Raw genomic sequence first — 22,894 nt, 5'->3', positions numbered from 1 at the left:
GCCCCGCCCCTGCGCGCGCTGGCGGCGATGGGCGCCCCGGGCCCCGCGTGCGCGGCGCGCGAGCCGCTGTCGCGGGAGTCGGCGGTGCGCGCGGTGCTGCGGCACGTGCGGCTGGAGAACCTGGCGGCGGGCGTGAGCGGCGGCGTGCTGTCCACCCTGGCGCTGCACCCGCTGGACCTCGTCAAGATCCGCTTCGCAGGTGAGGCCGGGCCGGCCGCCCCCCCCGCCGTCCTGTGCTACCGGCGCACCGGCGTGCCCGGGCTCGCCCTGCTCAGCCCGGGAGCTGCCGGGCTCTGCTGCCCGAAGCCCGCGCGGCTCTGCCAGCCCCGTGTGCGGCGGTGGGACTGCGGGTGCCGGCGGGGCAGCCCACGGCAGGGATAGACTGGCCGTCAGCCGAAACGGACGGGCACCGATTCTCTTCCCTGCCACCTCAGAGCTTCTTCTTGTCACTTCTGGGGATTGTAGAATGTGCTGTGTGCCTCGAGCTGTTCCCCGCAGATTAGAGAGCTGGCCAGCCTCTTCCCCCTCCTTTGATGACCAGCCGTGCCAGAGGACATCAGCAGACTGCCTGCTTTTAACAGGCTCATTGCCCCAAGCCCACGTTCAAAGTTCACCTTTATGCCAAAGATTTTCAACTCTCAGAGCGTAGCGGTAGTTTTGGGATAACCTTGGTTAACAATAGATGTACTGTTTTGCAGGAAACTCTTTAATTAGTTTTTTTTCCGCAGGGAAACATGGCAGCTTCTCTTGACTTTTCTGCTAATTTAAGAAACACGTCCTCCACTTATCATATTCTCTTTTAAAGAGTTTGAAACATTTTACTGTATCTTGGGATTGTTTTCTTAAATAGATACGTGTGTGTTTTATGATCTTAAAACCAAACTATCACATAGATGTTTTACAAAGTTTAAAACGCTGCATGTCTTAGTTGGGCACATCCTGGGCTGCGTTTGAGAAGCACAGCCAGCAGAAGTGCTCTTTTCTATTTCCTGCTTGCAAGACTGTGTCGGAAGTACTGTGTGTAGCATGGAGCTCCGCAGTACAAGGAAGACAATGACATACTGGCGTGATTCCAGTGGAGGCTGAAGCACATGGCATAGGAGAACAGGCTGACAGAATAGGATCAGTTTGGCCTCAGAAAGGAAGGGCTGAGGGAGCTAAAATTGCAGTCCATGACAATGTTGTTGGAGGACATGGAGAAGGTAAAGCCAGATTCTTCTTGGAGGTAGTTAATAGGGCAAGAAGGAACAGGCACAAGTTTGAATGTGGAAAATGCCAGATACTTTACTGTGAGGGTGGTCAAGTACTGGAAAAGGCTACCCAGAGAGGCTGTGATCTCTTCAGCCTTGGAAACGTTCAGGAGTTGACTGGTCATGTCCCTAAGTAACCAGATCCAATTAGATCTGGTTTGAGTACAGGTTTGGATTAGGTGGCTTTTGGAGGTCATGTACTTTCACATGCTTGTTGGGGTTGAAAATAACAATTCCTATGTTTTGTCTTCAACCAGGGAGTAGGAGCTGATATTAGAAATTAATGTTGTGAAGATTCTTGGCAGCATCATTGGCAGAAAGACCTGCATTCATGTCTCTGATTTCCCATGTTGTTTAATATGTTTATAAACTTGATCTAGTTGCTGCATGGTAAAAAAAATTCAGAAATGTCTTTAGGAAAGGTCTAGCAGTGCTCATTCAGGAGGCAGAGAAGAGGTGTTTGTGTTCTAGTTTTGAGTGGTTGTCAAGGTGTTGAGGCCTTGTCATACTGTGCTCAGAAAAAGCATTTTGTGTTTAATGCTGAAGTCTGTCACAATGTACAGTACTGTACACAAAGTTCAAGGGGAATGAATCATAAATGTGGCACTGAACAGAAAATGTCTGTTTGCCAGGCTTAATCTTGATGGGGACACAAAAACTTGACTGATTGTAAAGCTTTGAGATCAATTTTCAGTACAGTTGCAGTCTAGCCTTATGTCTATATTAGGAGTGAAAGCTGCTGCTGTGTTGGCATCACAGAGTAATTTAGGTCAGAAGAGAGCTAAGGAGTTCACCTCCTACTCAGAAAAGCTCTGCTTAGGTCAGGTTGCTCAGTCTTGTGTGCTGGAGTTTTGAGTAGCTCCAAAGATGCTCTTCAGGCAACTTGTTCAAGTATTTGGCCACTCTGCTGCATACAAAGTTGCTGCATACACTCTGCTGCATACAAAGTGGTCAGAGCTCCCTGTATTTCAACTTGTGTCTGTTACCTCTTGTCATGTCACCATACACCATATCACATATGTCATCAGTGACCAACTTACTCCCTTGCTGTTATGGTAGGAGCAATAGTAATTACCACTGGAAGTGTTGTGGACATCCATGTTCTACATGATTTGTCAAACAAAAAGTTGTGTTGTTTTCTATATTTTTGAAGTGACATTTTCTGAATATTTGGACAACCACCTCATAGGTTATTAGGTGGGAGAAGTAACCTTTGAGTATTTTGGTAAAAACAAACTTGGGTATCAGTAAGACATGACCCAATGCTTTATACAACATTTTAAAGAGAAAATTTGAATTTAAGAGTTGTTATTGGGAGTTAGCTAAACAACTTAGACAAACATGTAGTCAAAGACCCCACCCATATCACTTAAAACATGCAAAATTGCTGTAGCGCTAAAAAAAAGAGACCAAAAACTTCAATTCAAATCTGCTCACCAAAAATGCACAGAAGTGCATTTTTGCACTTTTGTTTAACCTTCGTCTTACTGAGCTAAGGAGTTCTCTTTCTTTTTTTTTTTTGTTTCTTTTCCACCCCTTTTTTTCCCAAGCTCTTGAACTCTAGACATAAAGCTGTAAACCCCAGCTGTTGCATACTTGTGAAATGCGACTTTTCTAATACAGTTGATCAGCTAGGTTTTGTGTTCATTTGGAGCTTGCTTTGTAGTCTGTGGACTTCTGTATTGGCTTGGATACAGTTGACCTTCATGCTTCCTGAAATGTTTTCCAGCATAATTTCTTTCTTTCGTAGTAAGTGATGGACTGGAGCTGAGGCCAAAGTACAATGGGATTCTCCACTGTATGAGCACTGTCTGGAAGCATGAAGGACTACGAGGCTTATATCAAGGGGTAACTCCAAACATGGTGGGAGCAGGGGCTTCCTGGGGACTTTACTTTTTCTTGTAAGTAGAACTGTAAAATGTGTCATGCCCTGCAAAATATAGTGTTCAGATATACATTGCATCTTCTTTGTGGGATATAAAAATGTGCTAAGTGACTTACAAACTTGCGATTCTCTTAGCTAGTCCAGGTCTATTACCCTTTATATGATTTGCTGTTTTAGAATTTAAGCAATCTGAGTCAGAGACCTGTTCCTTTGTCAGGTGCAGTGCATTCCTTTGGCGCTGTGAAAGTACTAAGGAACTTGAGAGGTGGTGATACTATTCATAAAGAATCATCTAAAAGTGCCAACACGCTGTGCTTAAAACCTCATGAAAAGCAAGAACCTAAACTGATTTCTTAAGAATTAAAGAGCATGAAGTTTTCTACTAAAACTGAATGTTTGGTTGTTTTAAATCATTTTAGTGACAGTTTTTTCATTGTTTTTGTCAGTTGATGGGCTTTCCTTATAAAGCTCATTTTTGAGTATTCTACTTTATTAACTCTGTTACTGTGATCTGATTTACTGCTTATCCCTATTAATTGAAACATTTTGGGGCTATTTTGCTGGTATGCCTATGCAAAGCTCACTTGTCAGTTGTCTAGACTGTTGTTGTACTTCAGCCCATTTGCTGTAGATTCCTATAGACAGTTCATCTTCTGCTGACAATTTCTTAATCCACAAAGATTGCAGACTGGACCAAGAGAAGAAAGCTCAGTGTATTTCTGAGCTAGAGGATATATAGCTGTCAGTGTGGCTCCCAAAGAAAAAAGGAGGCTGTCCAATCTGTTTTTTTACAGGTTAATTCCTAATATCTGATAATTTTCAAGACACAGTCCCCTTGGTACTGACAGTTTAATAATACAATTTAAATATGTATTACCAGAATTCACTTTAAAGAGCTAAGTGCTCCGAGATCAATTAATCAATTAAACCAAAATAGTTTAGATACCTTTTCTTCAAAGGCTGTGTACCACCATGATCTTAAGTCGGGTAGTTTGTCATTCTGGGCTTAGGGTTTTTGTGATGTAGGTCTGTTTTCACCGTTACTAAATTATGTTTTACATTTTCCAGTTACAATGCCATCAAAGCTTACAGGAAGGAAGGGAAGATGGAAAGTCTCAGTGCAAGTGAACACCTAGTGTCAGCTGCAGAGGCAGGTGGGTTTAAATGCAAAGATTAATGTTCATTTCTAGCATTTCCATATGCTGCAACCTGCCTTTCTGTGTCAGTGCAGCTTTTTCTTACAGGTGGCAAAAGTATGCATTCCAGCCCAAATGCAATCATTTATTGTCTGTAAATAAAATAAAGATGTCTAACACAAATAGGTGGGTCACTGTGGTCCTTCAGTTCTGTGCAGAATTAGCAGTTGCCAAAATGTCTTTTGTCCTTGTTTTCATTCTGTATAAGTGTTTTCCATATTTAGTACTACATTGGGTCCCAAAATCTAACTTTGGAGATGTGCTGCTATCAGATTGTTAAGCTGTTAAATGTGTAACACTTGTACGTGGAAAGGAGAAGGCCTGTTGAGTCCTGGAATGGTTTGGGTAGGAAGAGACCTTAAAAATTATCTAGTTGCAGCCCCATCATGGGCAGGGACACTGTTCACTAGACCAGGTTGCTCAAAGCCCCATCCAGCCTGGTCTAGAACACTTCCAAAGATGGAGTATCCACAACTTCTCTGGGCAGCCTGTTCCAATGCCTCACCACCATCACAATAAAGAATTTCTGCCTAATATCTGATCTAAATCTACTCTCTTTCAGTTTGAGTCCATCTACCCTTGTCCTGTTACTACATGCTCTACAGGCAATTCAGAAGACTTTTTATTAGTATTTTGAGGCATTCATTTAATGCTGAAATAAAAGGCATATGGTTTGCCATGAAAAATAGTAATGGGTTCTTCTACAATGGGATTTTCAATAACCTATAAAGCTATATCAGGTTGTTGCTATTAACCTGTCAATATATTAAGCAAGTTTCCTATCACTGTGGTGTCCATTAAAATTTAAGTTACTGTATACTGAAGAATAACTCAGATAATCAGTGGTATATTAAGAAATTACATTTACTATCTACTACAGGTTATACTACTAACTGTGGAAAGGTGAAGCAAAAAAGGGGCTGTACTAGGAATATGCAAAAATACATGTGCTCTGCAAAAGTACCCTCAGCAGGAGTATATTGGACTTGATTGTGAGCTTTGAAGGGAGAGAGAGGGAGCAATGGAGGGCATAAACTTCACTTTGTACTGTTCCGAACAATGAGTACTCTGGTAGGATAAGTAGTTTAGTCATTGTAGAGGGCTGTGTTATATTGGACTGAACAAACTGGGACGAGCTGTGGAGTTGGCATAACAATTGGTGTAACTTCTGTGTTCTCAGGAGCCATGACTCTGTGCATTACAAACCCAATATGGGTAACGAAGACTCGACTTGTGCTGCAATACAACGCTGGCGTTGACCCATCCAAGCGGCAGTACAGAGGAATGTTTGATGCTCTTACAAAGATATACAAGACAGAGGGCATACGTGGCTTATATAAGGTAATCACATTTAAGAACAATTCCAGGATTGCATGGCACCACGCTATCATGGTGAGACTTTTAAATATTTGTCTAAAAAAATACTTGTAATAGCTCACTTACTTTATTCTGTGAGTCTTTTCCATTGGAGAACTGCAGCAGAAAGGCTTAATCAGTAGAAAAGCCATTATACTGTTGAAATACAGGAGAACCTGAAGAATACAATGTAAGCTTTATGACTAAGTCATCTTCTGGTGCGTGATACAAGAGTAAACTGTAAACTGCTTTGTAATTTCTTTGAGTCTTCCTATAATTAGAATTTGTATAAGCAGGGCAGCAGTAATGTAATTTATCCTGCTGGTAGTACTTTCTTCCATTTTATCCCTTATCTCTGTATTTCTAACATCTTCTGGAAGATAACATTACTAAAGTACTTGCTAATTTTTTCTTTCACAATGGATAGTTTCACAACTGCCTGTTTGCCCTCTGGTTATTGATGTCTGTAATCTGTCAGCTCTAGATACATTAAATTTGCAGACTTCTAAATATGGTCTGCATATGTGTGCGTTTTTTGTTCCCTTTAATTTAGGGAACATATGGCAATTGGATTTGGACTTTTTGCCTCCTCCTCCTTTCAGGTCATGACATCAAGATGTATTCATCAGTGCCTGGAGGTTGTGAAGAAACCTATTTTAGTTCAGTCTGGCTCTTCTCCTGCAAGTAATGCTGTAGAATCATAGAATTATAGAACCATAGAATGGCTTGGGTTGGAAGGGATCTTAAAGATTATCTGATTCCAACCCCCCTGCCATGGCCAGGGACACCTTTCACTAGACCAGGCTGCACAGAGCCCCATCCAGCCTGGCCTTCAACACCACCAGGGATAGGGAACAAGACCACTATCACTTAGGAATTGTCCTAATTACTGAACATTAGCTTCTTTTCTTTTCAGTGAAATAGGCGATCTTTCCAATGCTATAAGACTAGTGTGCTTCATGGCAATGGGTGCCAAATTCTAACACCAGGAACAAGGCACCTTACTTATTCCTAAATTGAAATTGTCAGGATTTCCAATTTGCCTGCCTGGATGTCTGCTCTGTTCCATGTAGATAAGTTCTAATTTCTTGGATCTGTTAGGTTTTAAGATGTCCTTCCACCCTTCTTTTCAGATTATTCCTGCATGTAGCATGTGTTGCCTTTGGCACTAGACACTTCTTTGTAGTGTTAATCTGCAAGTGAGGGACTAAACCAGCTACTTCCTTTGAAAGAGCAAATTACTTGCTTAAATCTGCAAAGAAGGTGACCTAGATAGGTCCTGAGTGACCTACATAAGTATGCACACTGAGCAACTTCCATTTGACATCAGGACTCTCTCAACCTTGTCTGTACTGGGGAAAAAGGCACCTCTTCAGGTGGCTCTTTGACTTGTACATACTTTAGGCTTCCTCCATTTTCAGTGTTTGCGGGAGCTTTTCTTTTTCTTGCTCTGTTTGAAATTGGACAGCTAAAGCTTCGTTAGTTGTCCTGAGTCACAGGAGTTGTACTGCACACAAATGTGTTCTTTTTCCTCATAATCTTCATTTCAGATATCATTCCTAATAGCACATAAGGGGATCTCAGATAGTACCACCACAAGTTGGAAATAAAATCTGGAAGGAATTTCTTTCTGTTTGAGATTTGTCTTCTAAAGAATGGTATTTCTGACCAATCAATTCAATATTGCTCTTTATTGCATAGATGCTTTTACTGATCCAAGCAAATCCTTTCAGTCCTTTGAGGCACGAGGCTTGTAATGTCAGGACACATCAATCTTTCTAGCAGGGAACAAAGCTGTAGCTCTGCTGGGTATTGATTGTTCATAAAGTACATTTTGTCTGAATTTGGGTTCCTCAGGAAGTTGTTGCTCTTGAACTTGGCCTGGTTTTGAAAAAGCAGGAGTCTCACTAATTATCCCAGTTATCCAGTCAGTGATCTCCCACACCCTCCATCCATTAGGCTTTGTCTTTTGGCCTCCATCCCCCAGATGACCAGGGACAGAGCTGCTCTGCTGCACACCAGGCTGAATTAAAAAACAGCTTGGAGTTATGTGCTCTGAACACACCTATGGATCTGTTGGAGATCTGAGCTCTAAAAAGTACTTTGCCATGAAGTTGAATGTCATGAACTATCTTCACGTTATGAGTGCTATGATGTTCTTTACAAGCATAAGGTTGGAGAGACCAAACATAGTAAAATAATTGTAAGATTGTATAATTGGTGCTTTTAGCATAAACATAATGTAACTCCGAGCTGTTGAGAAACTGTTAGATGTATAGTCTGGAGTGACCAACTACTACGACATCAGTCAGGAATGCAGCTAACATCCTTCGTGGCCTCCACATTTCTGTATGTGCATTTTTTGTTCTCTTTTAGTGATGATACAGAAGCAACAGTTGGAAATACTTTGAAATGTTTTTCCATAAGAATGCATTGTTTTCTATGATCAATAGAAGCCTGGGTCAGCTCTTATTTTTCTGAGGCATATTGGCTGACAGTTGCCTCACTCCCTTCTTGCATTTTTTAATATTGGCCCAACATTAGAAGTCCCTCAGTCTTTGGAAACTTTTTTCATCAGCACAAGACTTAAAGTGTGCTGGTATTTATTTATCAACAGTAGATGCTTTAGGACTCTGGGGTGCAAGTTATCCAAATCTTCTGGCTTTAGTTTAGGAGTTTAGCCCTCTTAAAGGTTGTTCAACATTCTTCTTTTCTTGGTGGGGAAAGTATTACCTCATTCTTCTAAGATATAAATACATCATTCTAATTTTTTCCAAGTGGAGAACAGTTACTTCCACTGTCTTTTAGAGGTTTTACTGTCTAATCACAGGCAAATGTTTGTGAAGAATTTCCCTGCTATCACTGTCCATAAGTTTCATATTGTTCCTTTTTCTGCTGACCCAGATAATTTTTCCTTTGATATTTTTCATAATTTTGTTTTTCCCTGCTATGTCTGTATTTATATTACTTTTATTTTCTTCTCTGATCCAAGATTTCTGAAAACCAGAGGTGTCCTTTTCCCTCTGTTGGGGCCCTTTGGCTTCAAACTTCATGCTTACAGCTGACAAAATACAGATACATGGTTTAATTCCACTTGTTCTCATTTGGGGAAGTGTTTTTTCTGGGACTTTCACACATTTCATCAATTTGTGGTCAGTGATGGTGAGTTCATGACCATTATTTCCTACTGTGAGAAGAAATTTATCCTCATTTATTAAAGCATTTCTAAAAAACCGTTTCCTGAAGGACTGAAATACTTAAGAAATCTCTATGTAGCATTCAGAAGGCTGATCCCTGAAGTGGTATTTTGTGTATTATCTGTGCAATATTTATGCCTACTGTAGTTTTTAGTTGTTGGGGGCTTTTCCGCAATTTAGGAGTTTTATTATTTTGTCTTTTTACACTGTGTCAGTGGACTCCTACCAGGATCCCTTGTCTTTTTCTCCTTCTCCAGGCTTTTCATAGTATACTGATAAGTCTGTATTCAACATTTAGGGCTTCCCTTTTTAGTCTAACACAGGGGCATCTGGGCACACTTTTAAATTCCTTTTCCTTGCCTGAATGGATCATAGGAAATAAAACTGTTCTATTTTTTTTTTTAAACTTTGGTTCTTTGAGTGCTTTTAACTACATTTGATCACTTACTCCATTATATCTGTCCCCCAACAGTTTGCAGCAAGTTTTTGAGTCCCTTTCTGGCCAAGATGATTAATCCCCCATTTATTTGTATTTTTTCGGTATAAGTGACCAGCTCTTCAAAAAGAGAATTAGTGCTTTTCAGAACCCGTGCAGCTGGCATCTCCTTTTAACAGAGCTAATCCTGCTCCTGGGGGAACTCTTGCCTTCTCTTTCTTGTGGAGACACTTCAGAAAGTACCTCTTTTCCCCCTTCATTTCAACTTTTTTTTCAAAAAACAAAAGGTTGATGTGTATTTTTGTGTTTGGTGTAAGAAAGACAGTGCTGGATTAGCTCGCTCTCTTCTCCCACAGGGACACAGTGTGGTGGTGGTCGTGGCAGTGTTAGGTTTATGGTTGGACCTGATAATCTTAAAGGTCTTTTCCAGCCTAAACAATTCTATGATTCTATACAAACACAAACATTTCTAGTATAGAAATATATATATCTCATAGATACACATTTACATAGAGACACACACATGCAAACATATACATATCTATTTCCAGGGCTTGATCACAGTAATTTTTTGTACCTCTGCTCCTGCTGGCCCTTCTCACTGAGCTGCCAGCATCTGTCATTGCTTTACCAGTCCCAGGTGGGAGACAAACCCCTCTGTGCCAGTCTCTAGAAAGGGACAGGCACTGAGCAGCACGTTGGCAAGACCACAGCTTGGTTTGTGTTCTTGCAGTTCTAATCTGTGTTAGCAGCTTGTGCTCTGTGAGGTGGAGTCCCTGGGCCACTTGTTCTATCTCAGTGACTCAGTAGGTGACTTTAGGCTGTGTGTCAGAAAAGTAGCATTTATTAAATGTTTGTGTGATGCCTGCCCTTAGGAATACCAACCCAGAGCTGGCTCTGAGTCACACTGCACCAGTGGCAGCTGTGCAGGCACAGTGTGTGAACTGAGGGAGGACAAATGGATCTGTGCAAGCTGGGCTCTGTCAAGTTGTTTAGGGTTTGTGCATTACCCCTTAACCTCATTTTATCCTTTTTTCAGGGATTTGTGCCTGGTCTGTTCGGAACCTCCCATGGAGCACTTCAGTTCATGGCCTACGAGGATTTGAAAGAGAGATACAACAAGTATAGAAACAGAGTATCAGATACAAAATTGGTATGATGCTTGAGAAAAAATGTGTTGTGGCATGTGAATAAATAGGAGTTGATTCCATTTGCCAGGTTATACAGCAGCCAAATGTACAAAGTATTGATATCTTAGTTGAAATGGAGAATACATAGAAGGAAATAATACTTTCTCACTTTTTAGCAAGAAGCAACTGGTTTGTGTTGTTTTTGAAAACCAGCTTATTTCGGCAAGTGTTTTGAGAATTTTAGATGGAGGAATTGGGGGTTTTTTTCTTGCTTTGTGGAACCACAGGTATTGGTATTAAACCCTGGAAAGCTGGTCAGGTGCGAGTTGGGCAAAGGCAGCTACTTTTGGAAGAAGTGTTTCTCTTGTTGGCAATGAGAAGGCACAACACGTTTCACAATCAAGTACTTGTAGCACTGCATGTAGTAAACACTGACATTTCTTTTAATGTGTTGTATTAGAAAGAGGAAAATATATAGAGTATTGTTTAGATGAACATTTAAAAATCAAATAAGATTTTGGGAAATTGGCTAATTTAAACCATACTTAAGGCAAGCCTGACAATTTTTGTTGCTTTTAGAACACTGTGGAATACATAATGATGGCAGCTGTATCCAAAATATTTGCTGTGTCAGCAACATATCCCTATCAAGTTGTGCGAGCTCGTCTTCAAGATCAGCATAACACATATTCTGGTGTGTTTGATGTGATCCGCAGGACATGGAGGTAGGTGTGCAAAATTAAAAGCTTACATCTTGGAACATGAGTTTTACAGAATCACAGCTACCTTCATTGGCTTCTGTGCTGACTTGCAGAGTTCAGTGCAAACAAAATGTTAGTTTCACAAAGTCATATTGTGCAAGATGCCACTAACAGCAGTAAGCTGAGGACAAAGGAGGAGATGGGAGACGGTCAATGCCCCCCTGCAGATTTCTATTGTTTATTCTGTCTCCCTTCTCCAGCAAATTTCACTTACAGACTAAAAAAATAACATTGTCATGGCTGGTTTGGGACTCTAAATGAAGTCTCACTTGAACTGCTTTAGCTTATCACATAGGACAGGAGCGCTGTGCTGCTGGGAGTTGTGGCTAATCCAAATTCCTGGCAAGGTGAAGTGAGCTAGCCAGAGCTGATTATACTGATGTCCCTGGGTTACCCTGGGGCCTGACTGCATTTGTAGTCTAGTCCCAGCTTCCTGCAGGACCTTTAGATACCTGTGACCTTACACCTATTCATATCTTCTCACAAACCTTCTTCCCTGGGCTCCACAGTGCAGGTGAGAGTTTTCACGCAGACCTGTGCAGTTACTAAGGGTGGCCACCTCTGCTTGTACATGCAGTGCTCCCCTTGCTTTGGGCAGTGCTTCTGGATTGCAGCATATTGCTGGAGAGAAGTGAATGGAGCCCTGGGCTGCCAAGAGGTGCCAGCTGAATGAGTGACTGAGGCTGTGTTGTTCCAGGAGCATCCCTGGCTCAGGGGTAGTACAACCATTTCAACTGGAGGCAATTCAGAGCAAAAGTAGCTCTGATGTGTCAGTGCTGTGCCCTTCAGTGCTGCAGTCTACAGGAAGGCTTATTAGTTCTGATGAAGTGTAATACAGACACTCTGGGGCCACTACTGTGCTCATGATGAAACAAATGCAACTTAGGGAGTGTAAACCACACCCAAGCACTTTCCAGGATCTCTGTTTACTCATCATTCCAGGTGTCCTAGGCTTGTGAAGCCTGCAGCTAAGGAGCTGAGATTAAATGTCTCTGGAACTCTAACAGCCCTAGCATGAACATTGATTCTAATTGGGACAAGTTAGATTCCCATTTATTGGCCAGTAGAATCAAAATTCTGGAGGAGGTGCGTAAGTTCTCAAAAAATGAATGCTGACTTTTCTTAGTTGTTCAGCCAGTTCTTGTAGCATGAAGGTAGTAAATTGCCTTCTACTTAGACAATACCCACAAAAAACCACTCAAAGCTTAGGCTAAATAACTGATCTACATAATACTATTATATGTTCAGAAGAAAAAGTGATGGGTTAATATTTGATGCACTTCAAACACTGTCTGAAATTGTTATTTCTAACCTAAAGTACCTCTCAATGGGAGTGTGAGAAGAAGAATGACAGGCTTTATGTCAGATTTTTTCTATTAAAAGACATTAATTAAAACAATTTTTTTTGTCTTTAAAGGAAAGAAGGTGTTCATGGATTTTACAAAGGAATTATACCCAATGTAATCAGAGTGACTCCTGCCTGCTGTATTACCTTTGTTGTTTATGAAAATGTGTCTGGCTTTTTACTTGGTTTTAGAAAAGAAAATAATTAAAGGTATGAACTTGTGTTCCTAGGAAGAAATCTATCCTTTATTTTTTATATTTATGATCTGGGAGAAATTTAGTTCAGCAGTCTTCTTTGACACTGTAAATTGACCTGGTATTTTGAGGAAAGAATGTAGAGACAGTAAAACCCTGCCAACATCTCTGCTGTTGAATGTTCCTGCGTTGCTGCCTTCCTCTCTGAATCAGCTGTGTCTGCTTGAAGCAGATGTCTGCAACTGTGAAATAATAGTGCTGGGACTGGGTGAAGGCAGCTGTGCAGCCATTGCGTTAATCCTGGCCTGCCTGGAATACTCAACTAAGCAATTTCAACAAGTCTCAGCAGTTGGTGACATTCTGCTCCTGCACAAGTGGAAAACTTCACATGAAAGCAGCTCTGGGGCCTGTCAAACCTTCTAAATCTCAGAGTCTCATTAAAACAAGGAATGTCATTTGAATCCACCTCTGTGTTATTTGTCAGATTTTAGGATATGGAATGCTCCAGGCTCCTTTGCTCATCCAACACAAAAATGCTACCTCAGTGGAGTGCAGTTTGGAAGCTAAAATTGTGTTTTTTTAAAACAGCTGTCCATTCTTGGGTTTGAATAATTGCAAGTCTGATGAAACTCAGTTCTTGTCTCATACCAGAACAGACTTGCATTGTGGTTTTTGACTTGGTTTTAGCACCAGACCAACGTGTATTTTGTGTGCATTGCTGGCCACTTAATTCACTTTCTCTGTCTTACATTCTCTCTCCATCTCTCTCTGTGCCAGAGTCTGTCTCCATTAATGATACATCTGACCAAATATTACTAAGTAAATGCATATTTGAAAGTGGACTTACATTTTAAAAAGTAATCCCATAGTGATGCAGTGTTCAAATCAGTGTAATATGGAATATTACCATGCTTATTTTCAATAATAATCTCTGGGGAAAAAAAGTTTCTAGTCTAAAAAAATCCTGTGCACAGGACTTTCTTAAAAAAAAAACCAAACAGAACTATCCATTAATATCTTCTGATTTGGTTTAAGGAAAAGTTTGTTAAGAATACATTGATTGCTAACTTAGTGATAAATTAAATTATAGTACATCTCAGTAAATTTGTATAATAATTACATTTTTTTTCCACACCAATAATTGCCATCAAGGATATGTACTTTTAAGAGATCTGGGTATGGTGGTTTGGGTTTTATTTAGTTCTTTAAGAGAGTACATTATTGACCCTAACATCTGCCTTCTGCTGTTTGTAAGAAGATATTAAGTATCTAGAAAGTATCATTTTACCAGGAAATAAGTTGGCAAAGGCTGTTCAACAGGTAGGGGGGAAATAATCAGTTACGAAAGAGTAGAATGATCCTGAATAATCGCTTAAAGAAGTTCCCTGTTTACCAGACTAACCTAAAGCAGAAAGAACAATTTTTAATAAAAATGTAACAGATTAGGGAATTGGTTTAAATTTTAAATTAAAAGTGGAAAGCTACAGAAACTACTCAGTATTTTGAATCTTAATTCAGCAAGCCACTTGCTTGTTGTTGTAGATGTTATTGCCACACACCACATTTTACGTATAACTAACTATCAGTAGTTTATACTTTCTCTTCCACAATTCAATCCCCTCTACTGATACAGTTGATAGTCTCATCTAAAATAATAATCTCATCTGGCCCTGGTTTTTATATGGAACATTCCATGTCTATTTAGCTGAGGATAAGTTTACTGGAAGTTTACCATGCAAATTATGCAGATCCACAACAGCAACTAACTTCTGCCTTTGGAGGGTGCTTACTTGGGTTTGTGTGTTTTGTGGTAAACAGAATGAAGTTAACTCTGCCACCAAGGGTCCAGAATACATTGTGAAGACATATGAAAAAATCATAAAGCATAGAAGCTGTGCACATATTACCCTGGGTAAGTGTGCTCCCAGCCCAGAACAGCTTAGTTGTGCTTCAGGCTGAGAGCAAAGACAGGCTGCAAGCATGTGCACAATCACTTACTGTATGTTAACTGACCTTCTGTAAATTCACACCAGCGCTCAGCTCATAGTAACTTGTTTGTGTTCAGATACCTCAAAACCATCATCCAAGCCAGTGAAAACATTACAGTTCTTCAGAGACAAAATACCAGCTGTGTAACTTGCTGGCTTGCAGCAACTCTCTCGCACAGCCTTGCCTTGGGTGAGCCCAAGTGCTCCCTCAGTGCAGGTGTGCTCCTCTGCTCTCTGCAGCAGCTACAAGCAAGAGCTGCCTCTCTGAGACATGCCTGGGGCAAATCTCACAGCCTCTTCAGAAAAGAAGATGAGATTTAATCCTAAATAGCTGAAATTCATCCTCTCACATTTAATGGGTTTTTTTTCCTTTTAATTGCTGGGAAGAGTGGAGATTTTTGCATGTTGTACATGCTTTTCATTAGTTTTTTATTTCCTTAATGTAAAATTGATTTTAATTGATTTGTAATACAATCATGATTTGTTTCTCTTTAGAATGCATACAGTTTTAAAAGATATTTGAGTATGTCGCAGCATTTGGAAGAAAATACTTAAAACACTGAAGCTAATGGTCTGCTGGCATGATCAGTGTTGTCACATGTCAAATAGCTGTAATGTCATTGTTTCACTGTACCAGGACACTTTTTGAAAGCCTAGGCATTTCAATCTGCCTTATTTCTATATCTTCTAAACTATTTAATGGAGCTAGCTTTTAACCAATACCAAAGTGATTCTATATATCTGAAAGGCTAACTCCAGGAGAAATATTTTATTGGAGCAATGAAATTATTTTGTGTCTGCATCTTAGTAGTGGAGACCAGTCATAGATATTACACTGATATCCAGTCTTACCAAGAAGCAAGAGAGGGAATAATGAGGTATTTAACACTTAACACATTGTCTAGGTCACAGTTAAGTCACCAGGAGTTTGTTGAGAGACAAGGCTGTAATAGCAGAGCATCTTATTTGCAGTCAGGTTTACAGGAGTCAATTTTATGTATGTTTTCTGAAGGCTAAAGCAAACACCTGATTTTACTTTCTTAGAATTTTATCGATAAAGCCTTTTAAAACAACCATGTATCATAAGACCATGTAAAATACCTTAAGCATATTAATGATCAATAAAATAGCCTGGATTGTTGTTTTTTTTTGTAAAAGGTCTTATTTATTTGATACAAAAAGTTATGGTTAATTCTTAAAACAGTGGTGGTATTATATCAAACAAGAAATTTAAAAGTTAATGAACTTGGGTTTGATATTTGTATTCTAAAATGATTATTATAAAAAGCCTCTGCCATGTGCAAAACAAGACAAAGGCTACTGATGCAAGGCTTTGGTGCCTTTCAGTCCAGTACTTGCATCCAAGTCTATTGAAATAAATTCTGAAGAAAATAGTACAATTTTTTTTTAAAAAAAAAGAGATTATAAAAAGGGAGGGAAGTTATTTTGGCAGTTCTTCAATGATGATTCGGGAGACTGAATTCCATCCAGTAGAAGCATCTCCCCGTGGATAATCAGAGCAAGTCCCAACCCAGATGGCAATATCCACCAAGCCAGCATTGATCCCTTCGCACAGACCTTCCACTGGGTAAAGACAAAAATTGGGTTACCTCAGCAGAAGCAATCCCTTTATATTTCACAACTGAAGGTGGATACAAGTATTTAAGAACAGCAGTTCATTGCAAGCTTGTGCTGTTTAGTTAAATGTGGATGGGTTTTAGAATTTTAAAACAATTTCAGAGCTAAAATTTAGAGATGTGGCAACATCAGTTACAGTCATGCAGTGCTTCTAGTCATTGCAGTACCTGAGGCAGATCACAATCCACAGGATGATTAAACCTGCTGCTTTAAATACCCAAATTTACAAACTGGGAGCTGGAATATGGCTTCATACCCTTCCAGCCATCTTTCGAGCAGTGATGGGAGGGGGATGGGGATGCAGCCCTACCACAGCTGAGCCCTGTAAAGGTGATTGCCACTCTGTAAGCTTTTCCACTCCTAATTCACTGCTTCTGTATAAAGTTCCACTCCTGATGCCTCACTAGCACCACTAGCTGGAGGTGGGGTAATGAAGACCAGTCAGCTCTATCTATGACTGTGCTGAAATAATCCTATGATAGCTCTGGACATTAGATTTCATGTAGTCATGCAGTACAGGGAGGAAAATGGAGAAAGAGCACAGACTTTACATTCGCTTTTCCTAGTGTTACATCCTTTTGTGCTGAATAATTCCACTAATTTGTCTCTGCTTAGCAAATGAATAATTGTTCCTAGATATTTCACTTTGGAGGTACTTTTGTGCCCCATCTGAAATCAGATTAGAAATTGCAGGAGGAGTAAGTCTCATTTTGTGCATAGATAAAGTGCAAATATCAATATTTTAAGCCAGAATGATACTGTCTACTTGGCAGTAAGGCTGTTTCTCCACAGTCTGATACAGCACAGAATGTCTCTGTATTCATGTTGTGGCAAAGATCAGAAGAACTGTCTGGATAGAAATGTCTTCCATTTCTAAATCACAGGATATAAGTATGATGAAAAATACCACAGCGAGGAAGTACCACTAAATAAATAATTTTAATACTGTTACTATCAATAGTCAACTCTGATGCAGCAGAGCAAGAGGAACAAGTGTTAGTTGAACACTCTTCTGCCTCTTCTTTGAGTCCTCTGACCTTGTAAGAGAGATGGCACTCTCTGCCTGAGGTAACTGCTACTGCCTTCTCCTCAATCCCTGCTCTCTCGGCACACATACCTGAAGAAGTTCGGTGTATATTAATAGTGGAATTCAGCTCGGGGCTTCCTTGGTCCAAGTATATGATGGCTTCAATAGGAAGTGGCCCAGCACACTCTGCTCCGTTGAAGGTGAAGTACCAGCGCTGGCAGCAGGCGCTCTTGCATTTGAGCCGCAGGGAGCCGCTGAAGAGCACGCGGAGAGCGCTGTTGGAGCGCATCTTTGTGAAGGTGCATTCCTGACAGGACACAAAAGTGCTTTGCTACAAACCTCTGGCTTTGAACCTCGTTGTTTTCTGTACATTTATATTTAGGACACAAATTCAGGAATATATTTATTTCTAAATGCTTTGCCTATTCTATTTAGTCCCCTCTGGGGGAAAAAAAGAAATTAGAGCCTGGCAAATGCCATATGGTGCAAAGGTACAAATCAGAATAGCACTTCCTAGATGGTGAAGGAGGAATGGATTATGGAAATTCTTAATTTTAAAGATAACCCCTGCTTTTAAGTTGATAGCCTAGTTACCTTCTGGGATTTATATAAAGGGGTATAAGCTCTCTGAAAGCTGCACTCAAGGCCCAGAATCACACCATCATAAGGATTGGAAGGGACCTCTGAAGATCTTCTAGTCCAACTCCAGTCCAAGTCCTTGCATGACAAGACAGTACAGTTTCTGTCTCTGCTACCAGAAATCCCAGACTTAGCAATTATCACAAGATGTCTGGGAGATTTACACCCTAATAAAAGCTCCACAACTGAAAACTAAATATTTTCACATTTTTAAGTGGTTGTTGCTCTGTCTTCAAAATGCTGGATATCATAGGGAAAAATTAGAAAAAAAAAAATAGATAGGGACAGTTCTGCAAGTATAAGGCAGTGAGAAAAGTCTGCTGAAAATGTTGGTTCTCCCTCTAGCCACAGCACAGCAGTTAAATTGCTATAACCACTCTGGGCTTTGCTTCATAGCTGGGCTTGAGCAGGGGGTTTTTCTAGGCTTGCACCAATGTGTTTGAAAATTTTACACCCAGGGCTGCTGTAGAGGACAGATAGTTTGCATCAGTTTAGGTGACATTGGCAATTCTACTCCTGAGCAATGCTGATCCTTTGCAATAGCATCCTGCAGCTGAGTTTCAGTGAACAACCACTCTGAAGCTGGAGTTATAAAGACAGGTACGAATAACAGATTAAATATGTACATCCCTCTTTAGGACTGAAATGGTAAAAATCTTGCCCCGTTTTGAGAATGCTGGAGGTACTTTTTGGAAGTATGATTTTCAGCCTCACAGTTTCAGATCTGGTTCTTCTAAATGTACTCCTACACCCTACACCAGCCACATAATTCTTCTGAAACCCTTCTCCAGAAATGAAATGGGTACACTGCTGAAACACAGCTGAGAGGAACCCAAAGTAGCTAAACCTTTGAGAAGTTCACCCTTGCATGCAGAAAAAGGCCCCAGCAGGAAATCAGTGTGGCTGGTGGTGCCCAGCTCCCGGAGGCAGACCCAGAGCCTGCTGTGGTTGGTGCAGCACACCCGGGCAGAGCTCACTTACCGCGATCTTCCCCAGGTCGATGCCATAATTAAGCGCACTCCACGAGCACTGCTTGAAGTTGGGTGTCCAGGACTCCTCGATGCTCTCACGCATGCACTCGCCCTTCTCCCCCTTCAGCCCATCCCGTCCTGGAATCCCTGGTGTCCCAGGGATCCCGTTGGCTCCTGGGTTTCCATCCCGTCCAGGAACACCACTGGGGCCTTGTAAGCACATGCCATTGTACTGAAACACAGAACAGACCTTGCTCCTTCCTTCCCTTAGCTCCGAGGCTAACCAAGTCAAACACAAATGAACAACAACAAAACACAAAACCCCTGCTGTGCCACAAGTTAATGGGCTATTTCTGCTTCACCGAGGAAATGGTTCCACAGCAGGAAAAAATAGAAGAATAAATTTTCAAAGATAGGCAGCGCCAGCAGCATTTGCTGTAAAATAAGATGCCATTTTTTAAATGAAAAGATACATAAATCCCAGATTTTAAAATTTGCCCAGTCCAAGAATTAAATTCTGTTGGAAAACGTCAGAAGAGTCAAAACATTTCAATACGAAAACAATAAAGAAGTCACATGTTAATAGTTACTTTCTCCTAACCCACCATTCCACCATTACTTGTATAACTGTCTCTGCTAATAAGTTTGCATTATTATTTTTCCTTTTCTTTTTTGAAATTAAAGAAAATTTTCTATTTCATAGAGTGCAAAGGTTAACACCACCACTTTTCTTCTGTCACCGCTCCTCTGGGACAGAACCACATTGTGATAATCAAGCCCCACAAGTCAGACTCCAGAATGCACACAAATGGATGGTGATATGGATGTCGGAAGCTGCACCCTGGAGTAAGGCTGAGCCCAGCAACCCTGTTTGTAGCAGTGGGAAGCTACACATGGGAGGATGGCACACTGACACCCTTCCTAACATCACAATATTAGGAAAGGTCGAATGTTGCTCTCCCAGATTCCATGTTAACACATATTGCCTTCATACTTTATGAGACTTGGGATTGCCTGCCTTGGAGAGCAGGTTTGTGAAGCCCAGAGCTCCTTCCCCCAGCAGCCTGAGTGCTGAGATGCAGGAGGAGCATTGGTGTTAGCAGGCATAGAAATGCTGAGCAGGAACCTGCAGGGGCTGGCCATGGCTTCCACTTCATATGCTCCTTCCCATCTGGTGACTGACTGCTTCCTACAGACTTCATCCCAAATCCTCACAGATAACTATATTCTGCTCTTCCACTTTCTCACACTTACTTATCTTCATCTATTTTAAACCTCCTAATCCCCACCTGTTTCAAAAGGAAGCAGTGCTGCAACTATTCCTCCTCATGCCAGCCATGCCCATCTGCAGTGCAGAAGCTGTAAACTACAGCCCCTGCCCTCTGTCCTTTGCTGGACTGGTGAATTTTCTTCATCTGAGGCTGTGCCTTTTCACAGGCTCTAGTGCAAAAACCAGCATAGCCATCACAGGCTTAGCTGGAGCCACTTCAAAGATAAAATCAGTGACTATATAGAGAGGTGTAGTAAGAAGTAATAGGATGGTTCGACTGATGGTTTCTAGCTTTCCCTTACTACCTTCAAAGAAAACACTGCTGGCTAAAGGCAGTGGAAATAGTGGAATATTTTAATGAAGAAAGCCACATTTTAGAAAAATTAGCAGAAGAGGTTGGTCGGCAAAGCACACACCGACCCAGGAGAACAATGCAAGGACCTTTCCATACCACATAGCACTGGTTATCTGTTTTTGCTGTTACTTTCCCACTGGACTCTATTTGAAAGAGTGACTGGCTCTAGTTTTGCATGTGGTTACTTACCACAGAAATCCTGGATGTGGAAATAGGCAAGAGCTGGGGGCAGGCCAAAGGTCTGGCCTATTGCCCCCCATCTCCAGAGCCACCATGAGGGTCTGGCCTGACTTCACAGAAGAGCTGCCACCCACAGCCAAACAGGGAGTGCTCCTCAGCCATGCCACATCCCAAAAAATAAATGAAAGGACAAGAATTACCTGAACTTTGGACTTCACTCCAACTAAAATTCTCTGTCTTGCCAAATAAAGTCTTTTCCATGCTTTTTTAAGCTGGAAATGCATTAAAAATATTTTAAACATCCACTGAAGGCAGGATCCCCTCTCAGTCCTGTCTTCAGTCGGCCCTGGCAGGGCTTTTGCTGAAGCAATCTGTACAGCTGGGCTGGGTGTGAGTCAGCAGCCATTGACTTACCCTGCTTTACTGCTCACTGTGTTGCACCCTAAAAGCACCCAGCGATGCCAAAGGAATGAGGGACCCTAAAATACTGCTCCAACAGAAAATGTAGGCTCATCCATGTGTACAGACTCCTTATTCTCAATGCAGTTCAACTCCCACAATAAAAGTGAAAAGCCAATGAAGTAGTGTGAAAAGGAAGGAGCTTTGCTATCAGTGGTGCTTCCAGCACATCACTTCAGGGGTTTTCTCTGGAGATCATGGAAGAAATGGCCATACCACTGATTTTCTATAGAAGGTGAACGGCAGTCCAGCAGCTCACAGAAATACCTTCACATCTGCTTTCTACATTCCAAGGACTGGAAAATTTCCCTTCTGTCATCTGTCCCTGAGATGGGATAGTCCCAAAGCATTCAAGTTTCTGGCAGCAATGGAATTACAAACAGTGATGTGCAGTCCCTACCACGAAGGGGAATCATGCATGCATGCGACTCCAAGGAAAGGTGGGTTCGGTAAGCATGCAGATAGTTTTCAGAGTATCTGCTGAAGAACAGCCTTTGTTTTTTTAATCTTGTGTACTTCTCTCATTACTATTTATGCACTAGCCTTTTAGGAGCTAAACAGCAGTTGCTGCTTATGTTGGAAGGAACCAAACAGCATTTACTACTTATGTTGGAAGGGCTCTAAGATTCCGGCGCTGCCCCTGCAGTCCGCAGGCATCAGCTCGGGTCCCGCAGCGATGCCCCCCGGCATGGGCACGGCGGGGAGCGGGACTCCGCCGGCTCCAGCAGCATCCCCGACACTGGCCGATGGGGAAACACTCAAACACACACCAGGCCGCCTGCGGTTTGTGTCCAAGCCCGTCCAGCCCCTTCTCAGCATTTTCCTGATTCAGCACAACAAGGGCATAATTAGCCGAACCGAGAGATGCCCAGCAGCGCTGAATCGGCGCTGCCCTGCCGGGAGCGGTCGGGAGTTTTTTCAAAAGCCTCTGATTTATCGTTTTTTTTCAGATCTTTGCAATAAAAAGCGGCCGCGCGGCTCTTCCAGCCGCCCACCCCCCAACAGCCCTGCCCACCCCTCCCGTCCCTTCCCGGCCCCTCCCGGCCCGCCGCTCTCACCACGTCCACCACCTCCCGCTGGCGGAGCGCCTTCTGCTTGCCCTTGGGGCTCTCGGAGCCGCCGTGCGGCGGAGCCACCGCCAGCAGCAGCGCCAGCAGCAGCAGCAGCGGGGCGGCGGCGGCCGGAGAGCCGGGAACCGTGCGGGGCATCGTGCGGGACACGGAGCGGGGCGGGGATGCGCCGGGCAGGCTGCAGCGGGAGCTCGGCTCCGCCGCTCTGGGCGGCAGCGCGGCGATAAATGAGCCTTTCAGAGCGCAGCCCCAGCTCCCTCCCCGGGGAGGCCGGGAATTTCCATCCTGTAACCGAGCGAGGCGGCCAGGCAGAGCCAGCCCCCCGCAGCCATTGGCACGGCGCCGGGGGCTCCCTCCCCCTCGGGCGGCCCCGCCGAGCGTTCTCCGGGCCGAGCCGAGCCGAGCCGGGCGGCGGCAGCGCTGCGGGGCCATTCCCGGCTCTCCCGGAGCCCCAGGCAAGTTCCCTTCCACGTCTCCAGGTGTTTCCTCAGCAGTCGGGAGCTCCTTTCCGATGAAGGAGCTGTCTCTGCACTCTAAGCCCCTTCTG

At 42.4% G+C, this 22,894-nt stretch overlaps 2 protein-coding genes across 2 annotated transcripts; one reads left to right on the top strand and one right to left on the bottom strand.

The window, feature by feature from the left end:
* The first annotated feature begins 3 nt into the window (after nt 1-3).
* On the top strand, nt 4-15,883 carry SLC25A32 (solute carrier family 25 member 32). The gene is made up of 7 exons (XM_085053370.1): nt 4-199; nt 3,001-3,151; nt 4,204-4,289; nt 5,512-5,672; nt 10,360-10,473; nt 11,030-11,175; nt 12,629-15,883. The coding sequence occupies exons 1-7, from the start codon at nt 28-30 to the stop codon at nt 12,762-12,764; spliced, it is 966 nt and encodes a 321-aa protein (XP_084909496.1). The 5' UTR covers nt 4-27; the 3' UTR covers nt 12,765-15,883.
* CTHRC1 (collagen triple helix repeat containing 1) lies at nt 15,875-22,779 on the bottom strand. The gene is made up of 4 exons (XM_085053369.1): nt 22,336-22,779; nt 19,024-19,245; nt 17,494-17,710; nt 15,875-16,322 (listed from the first exon to the last, which is right to left on the bottom strand). Exons 1-4 carry the CDS (start codon nt 22,777-22,779, stop codon nt 16,180-16,182), a joined length of 1,026 nt encoding a protein of 341 aa, XP_084909495.1. The 3' UTR covers nt 15,875-16,179.
* Between the last annotated feature and the right edge of the window lie 115 nt (nt 22,780-22,894).

The sequence above is a fragment of the Lichenostomus cassidix genome, chromosome 2, assembly GCF_008360975.1.
Source record: "Lichenostomus cassidix isolate B80296 chromosome 2, HeHo_3.0, whole genome shotgun sequence".
Lineage (NCBI taxonomy): Eukaryota > Metazoa > Chordata > Aves > Passeriformes > Meliphagidae > Lichenostomus > Lichenostomus cassidix.
The sequence above is the reverse complement of the archived record's forward strand: the minus strand, read 5'-3'. Positions and strand labels throughout refer to the sequence as shown.